The sequence below is a fragment of the Eleutherodactylus coqui genome, chromosome 2 (genome assembly GCF_035609145.1).
Source record: "Eleutherodactylus coqui strain aEleCoq1 chromosome 2, aEleCoq1.hap1, whole genome shotgun sequence".
NCBI classification, from domain to species: Eukaryota; Metazoa; Chordata; class Amphibia; order Anura; family Eleutherodactylidae; genus Eleutherodactylus; species Eleutherodactylus coqui.
In genome coordinates, this window is record NC_089838.1 from 316,091,914 (window position 1) to 316,109,609 (window position 17,696).

At 44.9% G+C, this 17,696-nt stretch overlaps 1 protein-coding gene across 5 annotated transcripts in view; it reads left to right on the forward strand.

Annotated features, from left to right (window-relative positions):
- Positions 1-612: 612 nt before the first annotated feature.
- The window catches only part of RGL3 (ral guanine nucleotide dissociation stimulator like 3), a 43,562-nt gene continuing 26,478 nt past the window's right edge, over positions 613-17,696 (forward strand). Inside the window, exons 1-2 of one of the 5 annotated variants that reach the window (XM_066593665.1) lie at positions 613-683; positions 4,709-4,834. In XM_066593665.1, the coding sequence (XP_066449762.1) occupies positions 4,718-4,834 (117 nt within the window). In that variant the 5' untranslated portion in view covers positions 613-683; positions 4,709-4,717. Of the gene's footprint in view, positions 858-3,941; positions 3,977-4,708; positions 4,835-12,474; positions 13,299-17,696 lie in introns of those variants that run through there. The other 4 variants (XM_066593666.1, XM_066593667.1, XM_066593664.1 and 1 more) reach the window with 4 other exon arrangements.

Genomic DNA, 17,696 nt, shown 5'->3' on the forward strand with positions numbered 1-17,696 from the left:
TATTACAGTAACCGGGCTCCTGAGCCTCTTATTACCTCTGTAACATCTTATTACAGTAACCGGGCTCCTGAGCCTCTTATTACCCCTGTAACATCTTATTACAGTAACCGGGCTCCTGAGCCTCTTATTACCCCTGTAACATCTTATTACAGTAACCGGGCTCCTGAGCCCCTTATTACCTCTGTAACATCTTATTACAGTAACCCGGCTCCTGATCCTCTTATTACCCCTGTAACATCTTATTACAGTAACCGGGCTCCTGAGCCTCTTATTACCCCTGTAACAACTTATTATAGTAACTCTGCTCCTGAGCCTCTTATCACCCCTGTGAGATCTTATTACAGTAAGCTACATGCTCAACTTTTTACTGTAAATCAGCGGTTTATCATTCTCTTAGCTTCTTGTTTCATTTCAGCACAATGATATAAACACTGAGATTCTGATAATCTCCGAACTTTTGAAAACAAGAGAAATCTGCTATTGTTTTTGCGGTCTGGGAAAAAAGGCAATAGAAGGGCCAGAGGAAGTGACATTCCACCCCACCACACCACCCTCTCCTGAGTCTGCAAAAATCAGCCAAGGGGGGGGGGGGAGCAGGATGTCAGAGGAAGGCTTCCAGTGTAGTAGGATAGAGGGAGGAAGGGAGAGAGAAAAGTGAGACAAGTAAAAAACAGGGATCAAAGGTAACGGGACATCATCTACATTTCCTTCTATACACCGGCTCGCGCAGCTTCGTCTCTGTGGGGTATAAACGCGGGGGACACATTGCGAACTTCAAGATTCGTCATGAACGTTTAGTAACTTCCTTGAGAACTTTTCTTATTCTTGCGGGCGATGTTGGGATGTGAGGCGAAGAGGTGAGGAAAGAGTATGTACACGGCGGGGTGTAGTTGGTCTCTTCTAGCTTCATGTATTAACTGCACTGTGTATATAGGATATACATTGTTGTCTTTGTGGGGTTTTGTGGCTTGTTGAGATCCATATCTATACCCAGTACTTGTTATGTAACCTTATGGAAAAGCACTTGTATGGCGGCTATTGGTGCAAACATGTTGGTCTATCTGATGGGAGAGCGTCGAAAATAGTCTTCCCGGAAAATCTTCCCACCTCTATTTACGACATTCTGAATACATTGGTCCCCACCAGTGATTAGAGCAATGCATAGGTTTGGCCTGCCTTGTAGTTCCTACACACCAGTTAAGGAGTGGTGCTTTGTCAAGCAAAAGCCATCGGGGGCGCTTCACTTTACTTTTTACTGCTACCTAGTTTTTTGTATAAGAAAGAGGATAGGAGAACGCCATTGTAGAGGGCAAGAGTGATAGCGTCCAAGTATATGGCTCACTATATAGATTTCCTATACATACTACAAAGATGTGCAGAGGAAGCTGCCCGGGATCAAGGATTCCTATAACGAGTGCTTCATTAAGCCTTCAAATGAGGCAGGAAATATTTCCGTCTGGGAAGTAAATAAAGCAAACTCAGTCCATATACGGAGCAGCGGAAGCCCGTGTTTTTTTCTATAGGACGAGCTCAGAATAATTAAATCCATATTCCCCGTCTGGCCTCTATGTCACAACATTATATTATGTACAATAAAATCTGTGCTACTAACATGTTAAAATGTTATCTTGTATCACAATATAGTATAGTTATATAGTATACAGTACATATAGCACACTATCGTGTATCTCAAAATAGTATGCTCTGGCATTAAAATACAGGCTCCCACATCATATTGTATTGCGCCACAGAATTGTATTTATTGTGTATTTAGGTGTGGTATTGATATAGTATGATATAAATGAATTGCTGCTGTCTTTTGACCTTCAGAACCGCAGCAATTCATTGTGGCGTAGATTCCACTGGGTGATGAAATCGTTCTACAGAAATATCGGCCCCTGTGGACAGGAGGCTTCTTGTAGTTGCTGAAAAATGTCCTGATATGTTCTGACCAGCTGACAGGAAGGGGTCATCGGTTCATGCTGCTTGTGCTAAATTATGACCTCCCATCAGCACAGTGCAACAGAAATCTGGATTCATCTGACCAGGAGATGTTTTTCCGCTGCTCTGTGATATAATTTTTGTGCTCCTTTGGCCCCCTGGAGTCTCTCCTAAACATGACCTGTTATAGCCCAGCTGTGCTAACGAACAACAAGTTTTGCGTTCTTTGGAGCTCCAGTGGTGTGTTCAGTGAAATTTGCTTTACTGTGCCTATTCATCAGAAAGATTCCTGACATCCTCCTCTGACCCCTTTGGGTGATGAGTGGTTTCCGTCCACAGGATCCTCTTTTTACTGGATGTTTTCCTTGATCACACCATTCTCTCTGAACTCTCCACACTACTGCACAAGAAAACCCCACACGGTCGGCAGTGAGATCCTGGCCCTGGCTAGTCTAGCATCGATGACCGGCCTCGTTGGAAGTCGCTCAGATCGCTGGATTTTCCCATCTAATATGGATTCACATGGAAATTGACCCACAGAAAACTTGTCACTTAAAGGGGTTGTCTCGCGAAATCAAGTGGGGTTATACACTTCTGTATGGCCATATTAATGCACTTTGTAATATACATCGTGCATTAAATATGAGCCATACAGAAGTTATTCACTTACCTGCTCCGTTGCTAGCGTCCTCGTCTCCATGGTTCCGTCTAAATTCGCCGGCAGCTTGCTTTTTTAGACGCGCTTGCACAGTCCGTTCTTCTCCTTTCAGCACGAGCCGCTTCAGTGTGCTCCCCGCTACAGCTCTTCTGCGCATGCGCAGACGAGCTGTCACTGCTCGGGAGCGCGCTGGAGCGGCCATTCTGTACCATCCTCTGTTAGAGGAAGGTGCAGAGCCGCCCAGCTGTCCCAAGAAGCCGCCCAGCTGTCCCGCCGTCCTGCCGCCCAGGTAAGTGATGGGCCGGGGGGGCTGCCGCTGTGCCGGGGGGGGGGGGGCTGTCGCTGCGATGGGGGGGGCTGCCGCTGTGATGGGGGGGCTGCCGCTGCGATGGGGGGGCTGTCGGTGTGCCGGGGGGGCTGTCGCTGTGCTGGGGGGGGGGCTGCCACTGTGATGGGGGGCTGTCGCTGTGCCGGGGGGGCTGCCGCTGTGATTGGGGGGGCTGTCGCTGTGCCGGGGGGGGGCTGCCGCTGTGCGGGGGGGGGGGCTGCGCCGGTTACCTGCTGCCTGGCGGTGGGTGACTGGTCAGCCGTGTTCAATCCAGGGGTCCGGTCGGCGGCTGCGGGGCGTCTGGTTGTCAGGGAGACACAGCTGGTAGCGTCTCGGGAGCGCGCACGTCGGGCTACAGCAAGCGATGGGAAAAGAGCTGGCGGCCATCTTGGGAAAATTTTTATAAGTTGCTGAAACGCTGGAACTGTAAGTACAAACCAGCTAGAAAAGTCATTTACAGGGGGGCTTAGTAATGTATGCTTAATTAGGGGGACTGGGCAAAAAAAAAAATTCACTGCTTCCTCGAGACAACCCCTTTAACTTTATGCAGCACTTTGAGGTCACGGGGAGAATTTCCATACAGGGAAGCTCCAATCATGAGAGGGTTGGGGATCTAAAAAAAGTGACCGCTCAGTGCACATATAGGAGAGTATTTTATGGCAAAGAAAGGAATAATTAAATATTTTATGCAAACTTTTCTGTGAAAACAATATTGTAAGGATGCATGTATGCAGGGGCGTAACTATAGGGGATGCGGTTACACCCGGGCCCAGGAGCCTTAAGGGGCCCATAGGGCCTCTCTTCTCCATATAGTAAGCCTAGCAGTATGAATAAAGCATTATAATTGGGGCTCTGTTACAGATTTTGCATTGGGGCCAAAAGCTTTAAGTTATGCCTCTGGATGTATGTAAATGTTAGACATAAGAGAAACAAAATTGTTGACCCCATTTGAAGACAAACAAGTGGATTTTTGCCCAAATCAAGATGAAGAAGAACCTTCAAGGTTAAAGTGGAATGTGCATCATATTATAAAAAGACCCAACTCAATGGTAAGAGAAACGAGGATGGTCACCAACAAGAGTGATAGAGTCAATCAGTGAAATCACTACTTAAAATGTCATGCCCCAAAAGGGCTATAGGGGGGACAGAGGTAACAGTCACATCTGGGTCCCGCTGCATGAGGGGGTCCAAATACCTCTCTATCATATAAGAACACACCATTATTATAAATGGCTCATGGGAAGTGAGGGGTTCTTATAAATTTCATTTTGAGGCCCAAGTTACACCTCTGTTCTGAAATATGGACCTATTGTGCCTCAGCTTATTCTATTCTATACCATAACTTCTAGAGGATGTATGGACTTTACTGCTTGTATAAAAAAAAAGTCAGAACCAGGCAAACGTGTAAATGGGCATCATAAAGACAAATTTTTGTGCTGCAGAGGGAAACCGAAATGACGACTGTCATACAGAGGTAAGTTGGCCATGGACTATTAGGGAAAAACCTAGAGGTCCAGGTTATTGGAGTTGTAAGTGATCGGAGGGTACCTGATCATCAGAATAAGTTCACCGGCTGCCTGTAGGGTTGGTGCATGCTGAGATTTGTTGGATTGACTGATTGAGTGTGGAGACAACCATTACCAAGGGTCAGGTGAGTTATACCATCATTGCATGCCCAAGTAGCTTTCTTTGAGCCTTGATGAGATGAATTTGCACTAAACCCTTGCAAGTTTCAAGTACATAAAGACATTTCTGTTACTAGCACTCTCTCTCTTTCCTAGAAGACCAAAATGTTTGATGATCGCAGCTCACGCAGCAGTCTGTCTCTGGACCTTGACATGAGTTGGGGGATTGTCTTACAAGCGTATCGCTGCCTCACGAATGATGATGAAGATTCCAGATACAAGGTGATTGTTGAGTTTCTCCGCAGTGTAATATAGGTGGAGTACCTTCCGTAGTCACATTATTGATCGTGTCCATGTTGTATCCTACCCTAAGGGAAGCACTTACTGAATGCAACACTAACATGGAAGCTAACATGATTTGTCCTGACGTGATGTTTTGGAAAGTTGTGGTAAACAACACTGGTAGCATACGGTAGATGCATCATACAACCCCAATTCCAAAAAAGTTGGGATTTTGCGTAAAATGTGAATAAATGTAAAGAAAAAAAGAATGAAAGGATTTGGAAATCTTGTATAACCATATTTTATTCACAATAGAACACATATCAGAAGGGAAGGGTGGAGGGAGACATTGTTCCATTGCATTTTTAAAAAATTAACTCATTTAGAAACCGATGGCAGCAACACATCTCACAAAAGCCGGCCCAGGGCCAAGCCTACCATTGTGTAGCATCATCTCTTCTTTTTACAACAGTCTGTAAACATCTAGGAAGTGAGGAGAGCAGTTGTTGGGAGAGGAATGTTGTCCCACTCTTGTCTGATGTAGGATTCTAGCGGCTCATCAGTTCTGGGTCTTCTGATTTCATAATGCACCAAATGTTTGCTCTTGGTGAAAGGCCTGGACTGCCGGCGGCCGGTTCACCACCGGACTCTTCTTCTGTGAAGCCATGCTGTTGTGATGGATGCAGTATGTGGTTTAGCATCGTCTTGCTGAAATATGTAAGGTCTTCCCTGATGGAGACGTTGTCTGGATGGAGCGTATGATGTTCTACAACCTCCATATACTGCTCAGCATTGATAGTGTAAGCTGCCCGTGCCATAGGCACTAATGCCACCCCATACCATCAGACATGCAGGCTAGTGAACTGTGTTCTGATAACAAGCTGGATGGTTAATCTCCTCTGGAGTCCGAAGGACACGGCGTCTGTGGTTTCCAAAAAGAATTTCAAATTTTGATTTATCCGACTACAGAACAGTTTTCTATTTTGCACCAGTCATTTTCAATGATCTTCGGCCCTGAGAAGACGCCGGTGTTTCTGGATTGTATTGCTATATGGCTTCTTCTTTGCATGATGCAGCTATAACTTGTATCTGTGGATTGCACGGCGAACTGTGTTGACAGATAATGATTTCTGGAAGTATTCTTGAGCCCAGGCAGTGTATTACAGAATCACGCATGTTTCTAATACAGTGACGTCTGAGAGCCCATAGATCTCGAGCATCCGATATTGACCGTCGGCCTTGTCCCTTGTGCACATGAATTTCTTCAGATTCTCTGCCTCTTTTGATGGTATTATGACTGTAGATGCTGGGATGTTCAAATCTTTGCAATTTAACATTGAGGAACATTTTTCTGAAATTGTTCCACAATGTTTAGATGCAGTTTCTCACAGATTGGTGAACCTCTGGCCATCTTTGCTTCTGAGAGACTCTGCCTCTCTAACATATAGACAGTCATTTGACCCTCCAGCTCTTTTTCATTAGTACTACTTACTTTTCCAGCCTTTTGCTGCTGCTGTCCCAACTTTTGTGAGATGTGTTGCCTCCATCATTTTCTAAATAAGTACATTTAAAAATAAAATAAAATGGAAATATGTCTTGCTTTCTGCTTCTGATGAGTTCTATGTTCTAGTGTGAATAAAATATGGTTATATGAGATTTCCAAATCATTGCATTCTTTTTTTTTAAACATTTATTAACATTTTACAGTGTCCAAACTTTTGGGGAATTGGAGTTGTACCATGCCCATCATGAATGTAACATAGTATGCAAGGCTGAAAAAGTCAAATGTCCATCCAGTTCAGCCTGTTTTCATCCCCCCTTATTAATCCAGAGAAATGCAAAAAAAAACCAACAACGTGTTGTGATGGCTTCTTCAATAGGTCTAATGCAGTATGAAAGGTCATGTAGGGCTAGCCTGATGATAGCCAGATATGGTCCATTCTGAGACTAATAACTGGATGTCCAATCCTGATTGACTCCTATGGACGGTGAGTCATCGCCCTATCTACACTCCCCTTTTCTGCCAAGAAGGCCGCAGGCTCAGTTGGGGTTCAGTCCTTCCCTTCTTCATGAGAAGGATTGCAGATATTTTCTGACATGGTCAATTCTTGGCTCCAGGGTGGCACTGGTCAAAAAACTGCTCAAGACATTGACAGAATTAGGGTAAAGTAAAATAAAAGACTACTGGTCTCCTTAGTTTGCTCCCCCCAATATGACATCCATGTGTCCTTCCTTATTTATAGCTTTAAGAGTGTTCCTATCAGACAAGTGCAAGTCCTCGCATTAAAGGAGTATATAATGCTACAGGTACTCCAGTACATATCATAACACTGCCCAAGAGGCTCTTAGTACCCCCGCCACGATATATATGAATGTGTAGTCATTGCCTCCTGAGCCATTTGGTCTGTCCAGTACATCTGCTCAGAGCATGACTTTGGTTTTGCTTTGAATCTCCATGTTTTGGCAACAACTAAGATGAGATTTTTGTGTATACATAAAATAAGGCAGCTTTCAGGCGTCATCTATCATTGTAATAGCCGTCATGAAGAAGTAGTATGTCCTTTTTTGGTAAGGGAAGGGTGGGGGGTTCATATGTGGTGGAGGTCCATCAGCTACGGGAGGGCTGACGGGTGTCTATTGAATGTCTCCTGGATCCTCTGTAAGTTAGTGCCCCTATAAGTTGGTGAAAGGGATAGGGGATACTATTAACACATTGGTGAAGATGGAAGAAGCCAATGTTTTAAAGGGGTCGTCATCTGATCATAACGCATCTACAGTATATTACCTATTATGGACCCAGTCTATGAGCCAGAATGAAGAGCTGCTCTGTAAGAACGTCTCACACTATGGTGGTCTTGGTCTGTCCAAGCATTAAATGGATAGCTCATGATTTGAATGGCCATCATGTAATATTACATTTCTTCGCAGTATCTGCTGCAGGGGTAATACAGTACATGGCCAGACATAACTTATGGCCGATTGTCTGCTCACTGCACCCGTCTTGGTAGAATGAAGGCCATACTGTAGATACCCACCAAACATGCACTTTCAGGTTGGCTGAGCATGCAGGTATTTTAATATGGGAAGGGAAATAAACTGTTGCCAGACCCCCTGATAGGATTGGCATGTTGACATGTCATCAGGAAACATTTGGTGGTCCCCACACACATTACCTAGTCTACTGATGTATTTGGCTGGATTTAGCCCTCTTGGCAATTTTGATTAGTCCAAACGGACCTTGGGGACACTAATTTACATCGAACACAGATATATCTACTATCAGGGCCAGCCTTAGCTATGAGCGACCTCTGTGGCCACACAGTCATGCCTATGCTCATTATGCTCATGTCTAATCAGTAAGCTTGGGTTGACAATGGTGTAGGCTTGTCATTTGATGCTTGATCTACATGCTTAAACCAGAGCTTGATAGATGCCTGCCTGATCTACAGTACGTGCGACTGTGCTTATAGAGGGTGGCACCAGGCCGATGTAGGTTGGAGTGCTTATACCCCTTTGGTCCATCGGGACAGATGATATTCTTCCTCAGAATGGTAGCGTCTTTTGAAGCTACATGAATCATCCTCCTCCTGTCTCTATTTCCTCCCCTCTGATGTTTTGAGGCACTTCTGTCATCCCATAGGCGCCCCCACAACACAATAGTGTAGTTCTTCTATTACTTATACTATGAGCTGGGTTCTGGTGTTGTACTTATGTACTGAGCTTGGTTCTGGTACTGCATTTATGTAATACACTTGGCTCTACTGCTGCATTTAGGTTTTGAGCTTGGATTTAGTGCTGTATTTATGTTATGAGCTTGGTTCCGGTGCTCTAGATGTGTTATAAGCCTGGCTCTGGTGCAGTATTTATGTTATGAGCTTGGTTCTAGGGCTGAATTTATATACCAAGCTTGGTTCTGGGGCTGTATTCATGTACTGAGCTTCGTTCTGATGCTGTATTTAACTTAGGATCTTGGTTCTGTTACTCTATTTATGTACTGAGTATGGTTCTGGTGCTGTATTTATGTTATAAGTTTGGCTCTGCTGCATTTATGTTATGAGCTTGGTTCTGGTGCTGTATTTATGTCATGAGCTTGGTTCTGGTGCTGTATTCATGTTATGAGTATGGCTCTGGTACTATATTTCTGTTATAAGACTAGTTCCGAGGTTGTATTTATGTAATGAGCTTGGTTCTGGTGTTGTGTTTATGTACTGAACTTGGTTCTGGTACTGCATTTATGTTATGTGCTTGGCTTTGCTGCTGCATTTAGGTTTTTGCTTGGTTCTGCTGCTGCATTTATGTTTTGAACTTGGTTCTGGTGCTGTATTTATGCTATGAGCCTGGTTTTGATGCTGTATTTATTCTAGGACTGTATTCATATACTGTGCATTGTTCTGAGGCTGTATTTACATGCTAAGCATGGTTATGGGGCTGTGTTTATGTTACAAGGCTGGTTTTTGTGCTGCATTTACGTTATGAGTTTTGTTCTAGTGCTGTATTTATGTTATGAGCTTATTTCTGGTATCGTATCTATGTATTGAGATTGGTTCATGCTGTATTTATGCTATGTGCCTGGTCCTGGTGCCATGTTTATGTAATGAGCTTGACTCTGGTGCTGTATTTATGTACTGTGCTTGGTTCTGGTAAGGCATTTATGTTATGTGCTTGTCTCTGCTGCTGCATTTATGTTTTGAACTTGGCTCTGTTGCTGTATTTATGTCATGAGCTGGGTTCTGGTGCTGTATTAAAATACTGAGCATGGTTATGGGGCTGTATTTATGTTACGAGTCTGGTTTAGGTGCTGCATTTATGTTATGAGTTTGGTTCTACTGCTGTATCTGTGTGTAGATTTCCCAATATGGATTTGACACGAAATCCACATAAAAAAGGAACATGTCACTTTTTTTTTTGCATGAGCAAAAAATCTACACCGCATAAAGTATACTGTGAATTTCTATTTGAAGCTAATGCTATGTGGAATTCGCTCAGATTGTACACAGATTGTGTCAAATCCGCAGCAAATAAACGCCATTAGAACATTACCTAATACTGTGGATTTTCCATGCAGAAATTCCCCAGCGAATCAGCCCCATGTGTAGCCGGCCGTAGGCCATGTTTACATTGAATTTTATTCGACAGTTCCTCCACGCCAGATTTCTACAACGTGGATCGGCCATGTCAATTCTCTTTTACCGCGATGCAGATTTAAAAATATACGCTGTATGAACGACAGCGCGGATTCCCATTGAATTCGGTGAAATGTAAAAATAGTGCTTATTTTGAAGTGACATTTGCATTAATGAAACCCCATTTGAATGGGGCCTTAAAGTCTCTTGAAAGGGGGGCAAGAAAAACTTGCAGGGAACCTGCCCTGCTGAAGCTGTTGTGGGACTACAAGTTCCCGAAAAACAAGTTCCAGTAACTCAATACTGACTTGGCGCTGCGGTGATTATAGCAGCAACACAAGTACCCTAGAGCTTCACTCGCATCCATAGTAATAACAATCTAGAGATCTACATTACAATTCCTTTAGGGCCCATTCACATGGGGGTATGCAGGTTGTGCCTGCCCATCAGATAACAGACAGACACCCCGTCTGTGTGCGGACGGATCCTGGGGGCAACGAACACCACATGTTCCATTCTCTTCGGTCTGCAGACCAGAATAGGACATACTGCAGTGTTTTAACGTAGATTCGTTGGTCAGTGTCAAGAAATGTCGGTGTGAATAGTCTAATTGGCTATAAGGGATTCCTGTACTGTCCATGAAATAAATCGGCGGTACACGGACAGAAATACCCCCGTCTGGATGGGCCCTTAGAGCAATTGTGGTCAGCAAAACACTGACCGATCGCACTGCGGATGTCGCGCGTCAACAAAATAGAAGGTGGCCCAACGGATGTCATTTCAGACTCCCTTTGAAGTCAGTGGATGCGTGAAAAAAAACGGAGCCGGCGGTGACCCGGCCTATCGCCACGTATGGCAGTGTAATTGTACTGCGCATGACAGTGTATCTCACGCACGCTGTTGTGCGCAGACTTCCTGTTTTTTTCATTGCTGTTCAAACTTCCTGCAATGGCGCATATATGCGCCTCCCATATGCGATGCAATTGCGTATTGGCAGCATTGATTACGTGCCCATAGAGAGAAATGGTCTCTATCGCGTGTAATACGCAGCAAAATATAACATGCCACGTTCTTTTTTTGCGCTCGCGTATTACACAATTCGTACATGGAATGTATGTGAAACTGCGTAAGGCCTGCGAATTATCGCGTATCACGCGCACGTACATCGCATGCGTAAGCTTACGTTCATGTGGGTTCAGCCCAAGGGCTTCTGCAAACGGCTGTGTCTTCGGATCATTTTGTGGGCGTGAAAACCGCGTCCGCAAAATATGCTGAAAATAAACTATTGATTTAGTTTTCACAAGCGCGATTCTTGCACAATATTACTATGCATGAGAAAAAAATAGGCCTTGCCCTAATTATAGGTGCGAAAAAAGATAGATCCAACCCTATATTTCTGGGGGAAGGGGGAGGGGGGGTTCTGCGTACAATTGCGCAAAGTTTAAGTGGAAAAAAAACAACTTTTGACTGGTTCATGTGCAAATGCGTTGGGCAGTCGCGAGTGTATTTGCTCATGCGCCCCTCTGAAGAAACCCATAGTCTGTGAAAAAAATGCACATGTGAATACACACATTGACTTTAAAGGGTATTCTGTGACTTATACTACTGATGACCTGTCCTCAGAATAGTTCAACAATAGTTGATCGGTGGGGGTCCGACGCTTGCGATCCGCGCCAATTTGCAGATCATGCAGCCTGCGTCAGTACAGCGAGACAGACATTACCACTGGTGACCACCGATGCGAATGTCTGGCCCCGCTGGTTAGGGTCAGAAGTGTAATAGATGGCTTAATTCCCATTGATTTCAATGGGAGTGACGCGGTGTATTACACTTTCGGCCCCGCCCACTGATCATCCCGCCCACTGCACTGACAGCAGACTGGAAAATCAGCTGATCGGCAGGGATCTCGAGTGGCAGACCACCACCCATCACCTATCCTGTAGTAAATGTCCCGGAATACCCCTTTAATGGGTCCGAGTTCTGACAGTTTCAAACTCGGACAGACATTAAAATCGCTCGTATGAATAAATCCTTAATCTGGCATCAGTGAGACCTTTCAGGTGCCGCATTATCAGATACTCTGGATTAATAGACTGATTCTAGTTTTATGAATAATTCCACATTATATTGCAGTTATATGCCGGATTATCAAGGGTTCTGGATCATTGGATGTTACATTAAAGGAATTTCACTGTATATACCAATATGGAATGTCTATACACACACATTTATAATATGTAGATTTTTGGCTCTTTTGGATTCAAGAAATTGCCCTGCATATATGCAGATATATAACAGGTGATTCTTATGGGCGTCTCGCCTTCTCAGCCGTCAGAGTTAACTAGTCCACAAGTACTTTGTAACCTTGTTGTGAACTTTGAGATATGAGTGCAGCACCGTTCTCCTTCCCACCTTCCTTGTATAGTCTCCTCTGTCCTCCTATTTTACCCTCCGGTGATATCTTATGTTCTCCATATACAGTTCTCCATATCCTCGCTCAGGATCCCCCAGCATTGTCTATGATCTCCCTTCTCTTCTGTTCCTTATCTACTACCCCTATGTTCTCCTCTACTCCCTCCTCCCAGCTTCACAGGTCTCTCCTCCCCATTCTCCTCCCTTCGCTCTTTCTGTGGAGGGCTGGGATTTAATCCCTTGATGATATCAGTCTGAAGATTTCAAAAGAAAGAAACTTTCCACAACAAGGCTGACCACAGTGAAGGAGAGAGGGGACGTCAAGGGCAGCGCCGGGCGGGAGAACCTTCTATGGAAAGTTTCTGCCAAGGTTGGAACCCTGGTGCTATCTGAATGACTAACAAGAAGGATACAGAGAAGTGAGAAGACCAGGAAAAGTCAACGCAACGGAAGAGAAAAGAAGATAATGAGACATGGAGGACCCGCTAATTATGAAAGGGGACAGAAATCTTAGGATATAGATAAGGAGATCTCAAGATCGGTTGTGCCTTCTAGGCATCTTCGTCTCGGAACAATCTGGATTTATGGGTGGTGACATCTCCGGTATCTACATAGAAATATAACATTGTGTGAAATTATCCAAAAATTCCCATGGGATTAGTTTTTGGAGTCCAGAAGAGCAGTAGATTTAGTATCTACTTGGTGCGTTTTGACCTGCCATCACTTGGGGTCTCTTCTAAACTACATCCATCTCATATCCCCCTTCTCTAAACTGCTGAGATGGCTTCACCAGGACAGGCGGTTCCATATTCCCACACGTTGGTTCGTTTGATGTGACGTGGTGCCCGAAAAGAAGAATACAAATGTCGGACGAAGAGCAACCCCCTGAGACGAAGCCATCCCGTGCCATGGGCAAAGAGATCACTATGGTACAGTCTCGTATTTTTTCTAATATTCTTTAGAAGTAGAGCTAGCACTCTAAAGATGGCCGGAGACCCAAGGTCAGATGAGCGAGCTAAAACGAGAGGCAAATGTAGATACAGTCCTGTGCAATGAATGCCTGTTTATATGGGAAAAACTGGCCATAATGCATATATAGGTGTGATACCGTGAAACGCGTCAGCCCATATAATCAATCAATGGATAGGTTTGGGGAATATTAAAATAGGAAGGTACTAGGGTTATTGGTTATGTTTTTTTGCTTGTTTGATGTTATATTAACTATCATTGTGTTGCATTTGGGGGCGCACATTAAGTAGAAGGGGCTGCACAGCAAGTATCTCTATGGGGCGCCTTCCGATGCTCATTCAGACCACCATATTCCCCTCTGGAACAGGAAGGCATTGTGTGACCCTATGGATACAATAGTGTTCTAAGGGCCCTCTAAGGCTGGTCCACATGGGGCTGATTCGCATTGGACATTGTACTGCAGATCTGCAGCAGAGAGCCTGCCTACTAACCTGTAGTGCGGATTTGGTGCGTATTGTTAAGCGGGTTTTATCACGTATTTCTGTGTAGAATTCACCCCCTCATTAAGAAGAGGCGAATTCTGCAGCGGAAACGGTGATAAAATTGCCGAATTCCGTACCGCATGTCAATTTCCGAACGGATTTTGTACGGATTATTTCCGCAGCTTGTGGACGAGAGTTTCAAAATCTCATCCACTTTGCTACTACTGTAAATGCCGCAGAATTTCTGTGTGGAGGGTCCACGTGGAAATTCCGTGACACATCTGCCCTGTCTGGACCCCCCGCACGACAGACATTAATTTTGGCGCTTATCGCTCATCGTTCAGTTTCTGCAGGTATAAAAATCAAATGATGATCGTGGCGGAATCTGACCCGGTTCCCGGCTGGTGACCCCTGAGGATCGCTGCTTACTAGAGATGAGCGAGCATACTCGCTAAGGACAATTGCTCGATCGAGCATTGTCCTTAGCTAGTACCTGCCCACTCGGAAGAAAAGGTTCAGCTGCCGGCGCGGGTGACAGGTGAGTTGCAACAGTTAGCAGGGGGGAACGGGGGGGGGGGGGGGGAGAGAGATCTCCCCTCCGTCCCTCCCGCTCTCCCCCGCAGCTCCCCGCCCGCCGCCGCCGGTAGCCGAATCTTTGCTCCCGAGCAGGCAGGTACTCGCTAAGGGCAATGCTTGATCGAGCAATTGCCCTTAGCGAGTATGCTCGCTCATCTCTACTGCTTATCTGTCCGCAGTGTTCTTCATCTGTAATGCGGATGTGCCAGCCGGCGCACATGTGCAGTACAAATGACGCCGCACCGTCACTAGGCGATGACGCGGATTCCATGGGCCGTCAGCAGTGACAGCTGTGGATTGGCCGCGAATTTGACAGCTTCCATTGACTTCAATGGAAGCCGTTCACGTGGAACCCATGCTGAAATAGAGTATGCATCGATTTTCCTTCCGCAAGCAGAAAATCACAATTGATTTCCACTCGTGTGCAGGGAAAAGCAGTTTTCTATAGCATGCTGTGTGCGCCCGCTCTGGATTCCGCAATGCAAATATGCCCGTGTGCAGGCGGCCTTAAGAAGCAATAATCGCATGGACGGCATCGGGCACTCAAGCATCCAACAATTCTGTGTAAAAGGACCCTCACCCTCTGAATGGGTCCCTTCTGTGATGATTTTGCAGTGACCGTGTGGGTACCTGCATAAGTCCACAACATGTGTGACCCCACTACTATCTACCTATTACGATGCCCCCAGGGTCCTAGCCCGAGCCTAGCTCAGATCTTCAACCCCCTTTAACAGAGTTGGGCTCAAGAAAATTGGGCACAAAAAAACAGACGGCACATCCGGACGCCATCCACGGGTTTTCCGATTTTTATGGACGCCATTCGCTGCATGCCCCGCAGGTCCATGTGAAAGACGTTTTGTCTAAATACTCTATAATTTGCTATAATGGGCCCGTATGTCTGGGGATTACATGAAGAACACACAAGCTGAATATACTGGGCCTCAAGTCTGATAATACAAGGGTTGGCCATGGAGAAGTAGGCCGCACTGCACTCTTATCTGAGCCGTCTAAAGGAAAATCTGTATGTCGCCCCTAGCAACCAATCACAGCACAGCTTCATTTTACCTCAGCCGGATAAGAAATACCAATCACAGCACAGCTTTCACTTCCCATACCCCTGAGGTAAAATGAAAGCTGCGCTATGATTGGTTGCTAGGGACAACAGACAGATTTTCCTTTAGACTTCTCCATGGCCGACCCTGTATTTTCTAGAATAAATACTGATGTGAGGAAATGTCTTACCAAGAAAAGGCTTTTCCTTAAAGTTCCCTCTCATAAGACGAGGGGCATCAACAGGAAGGGTTACAGCTCTGGCTGCTCTAAGCTTCTTCCACCATCATGAGGAAAGCCTTACCCCTCAGCGACGAACGTACTTTGTGCCTCGGCCCCTCTCACACGGGCGTTAGGAAAAACCCTACACTTGTAGCGCAGTAACAACGCCGGCAACGAAAGCCAATGACGTCACTACTTTCCCTCCCGTTGGCATAGAGCGCTGCGTTCAAAAACGCAGTAAATCGCTGTACGCAGCATTCTACCGCTTTTTGCACAGCACTGAAAATGCCCCCCATTGATTTCAATGGGCGACGCATCGCGCTTAAAAACGCTTAAACGGCCAAAAAATGAAATGTCAACGCTTTGAAAAACGCAGCGTTAAAACACCGCGTTGAACGCTAATGTGAGAAGCCCCCACTGAAACCATCGGGGGCGTTTTACAGTGTTTTCGCTAAGCGCTGTTAAAAGCGGGCTGTGAGAGCGGCCGTAAGGAGCAAGCGATTGTCATCATTGCATAGCTAGAACCAAACTCGTTGACATGGCCATATGGGGGCTAGTGTTTTGGGGCCAAGCTATATATATATAAAATTTTAAGGGGGGGGTGGGGGGGGGCAGGAACATCCATAAATTGCGCCATTGCTCTTTGACATTTTTACAGCGTTCACCATTCAGTTAGTATAATAGATAACTTTCTCATCTGACCGGCACGATTACTGCGATACCGCGTTTATAAAGACCCTGCTATTTTTTTTTACTACTTTTGCACATTAAAATCACGTTTTTAAAGAAAAACTATTGATTCTATCTAAGAGCCAGAATATTGTTATTTTCCCGGCAGCGGGGCTCTGTGAGGCTTGTTCTTTGCAGGAAGAGTTGTCGTTTTTATCGGTACCTTTTTGGTACACGTGACTTTTGAATTGCTTTTTATTACTTTTTTTGGGGAAGCAAATGAAAGAAAAATAGCAATTCTGGCGTTACTTTTCAAAATTATTTTTGTGGCATTCACCATGCGAGATTAATAACAAAATATTTTCATTTTTTGGGTTGTTACTTACACCTATCAGGTATTGCTTCTAACAAAATTTGGGGTATTTTATCTATTTTTTTTTTTAACTGGATTTTTTTCTTTAAATTAAACTTTATTGAACTTTTTTGACACAATTTTTAAGTCCCGGAAGATGCGACTGTTGAATAGCTAGGATTATACACTGCATTACTTAGGTAGTGCATTCTACTAAGCCTTTGACAACAGTCTATTAGACTCTGCTGGAAGTGGGGCTAATAGTCTGACTGACATGGCAGACATGAAGGCTTACGTCAGGCTTCCAGCTGCCATGGGAACCCATTGTTACTTTACAATCATACTGCGGCGTGTCGATGGGTGACAGAAGAAGCCCCCTCCATTCATCATCTCCTTACATGCTGCAGTAGCTATTGATTATGTAAGGGGCTAAACTGCCAGCATTCGAGGGTTCTCCTCTTCTAGCTGTTAGAGCAGGAGCCTGGCTGTCAGTAGTCAGCTAGACCACTGCCTTAAAAAGATGTATGTGCAGGTTTAACGCCCATTACTGAGGTCCGTAAAAAGGTGTATTGACTGTACCTAAGGTGTTAACTGGAACCTCCTGGGTGCCAATGCAATTTGTGTAACTGTCTTCACCTACTGTGCCATTTATAATACTGGTGTCTTCTTACATTGCAGAAGGGGCCCTCTCAGTACCCACTATGACTTCTACCTCTGCACTCTCTATAGTTGCACCCCTGAAGCTCAGTCAGGCATTTCCTCCACTAATCCACCTCAGTGTTCAGTCTTGCAGATTATTGGCCGTACAGTATATAGATCCTGAGTTTCATCATGTCCTATATAATTCTGCAGGCTTCAGAGCTGAAATCTCTCATCATTTCTTTACATTAGGCACTATACAGTAATCTGATGTAGAAAAACAAACCAATCTTCTGCTTTATAAGAGTTCAGCTGGAAGTGGTGACAACCTTGCTAACCGTTTCTCTTGCTGACTGTTTCTCTTTACC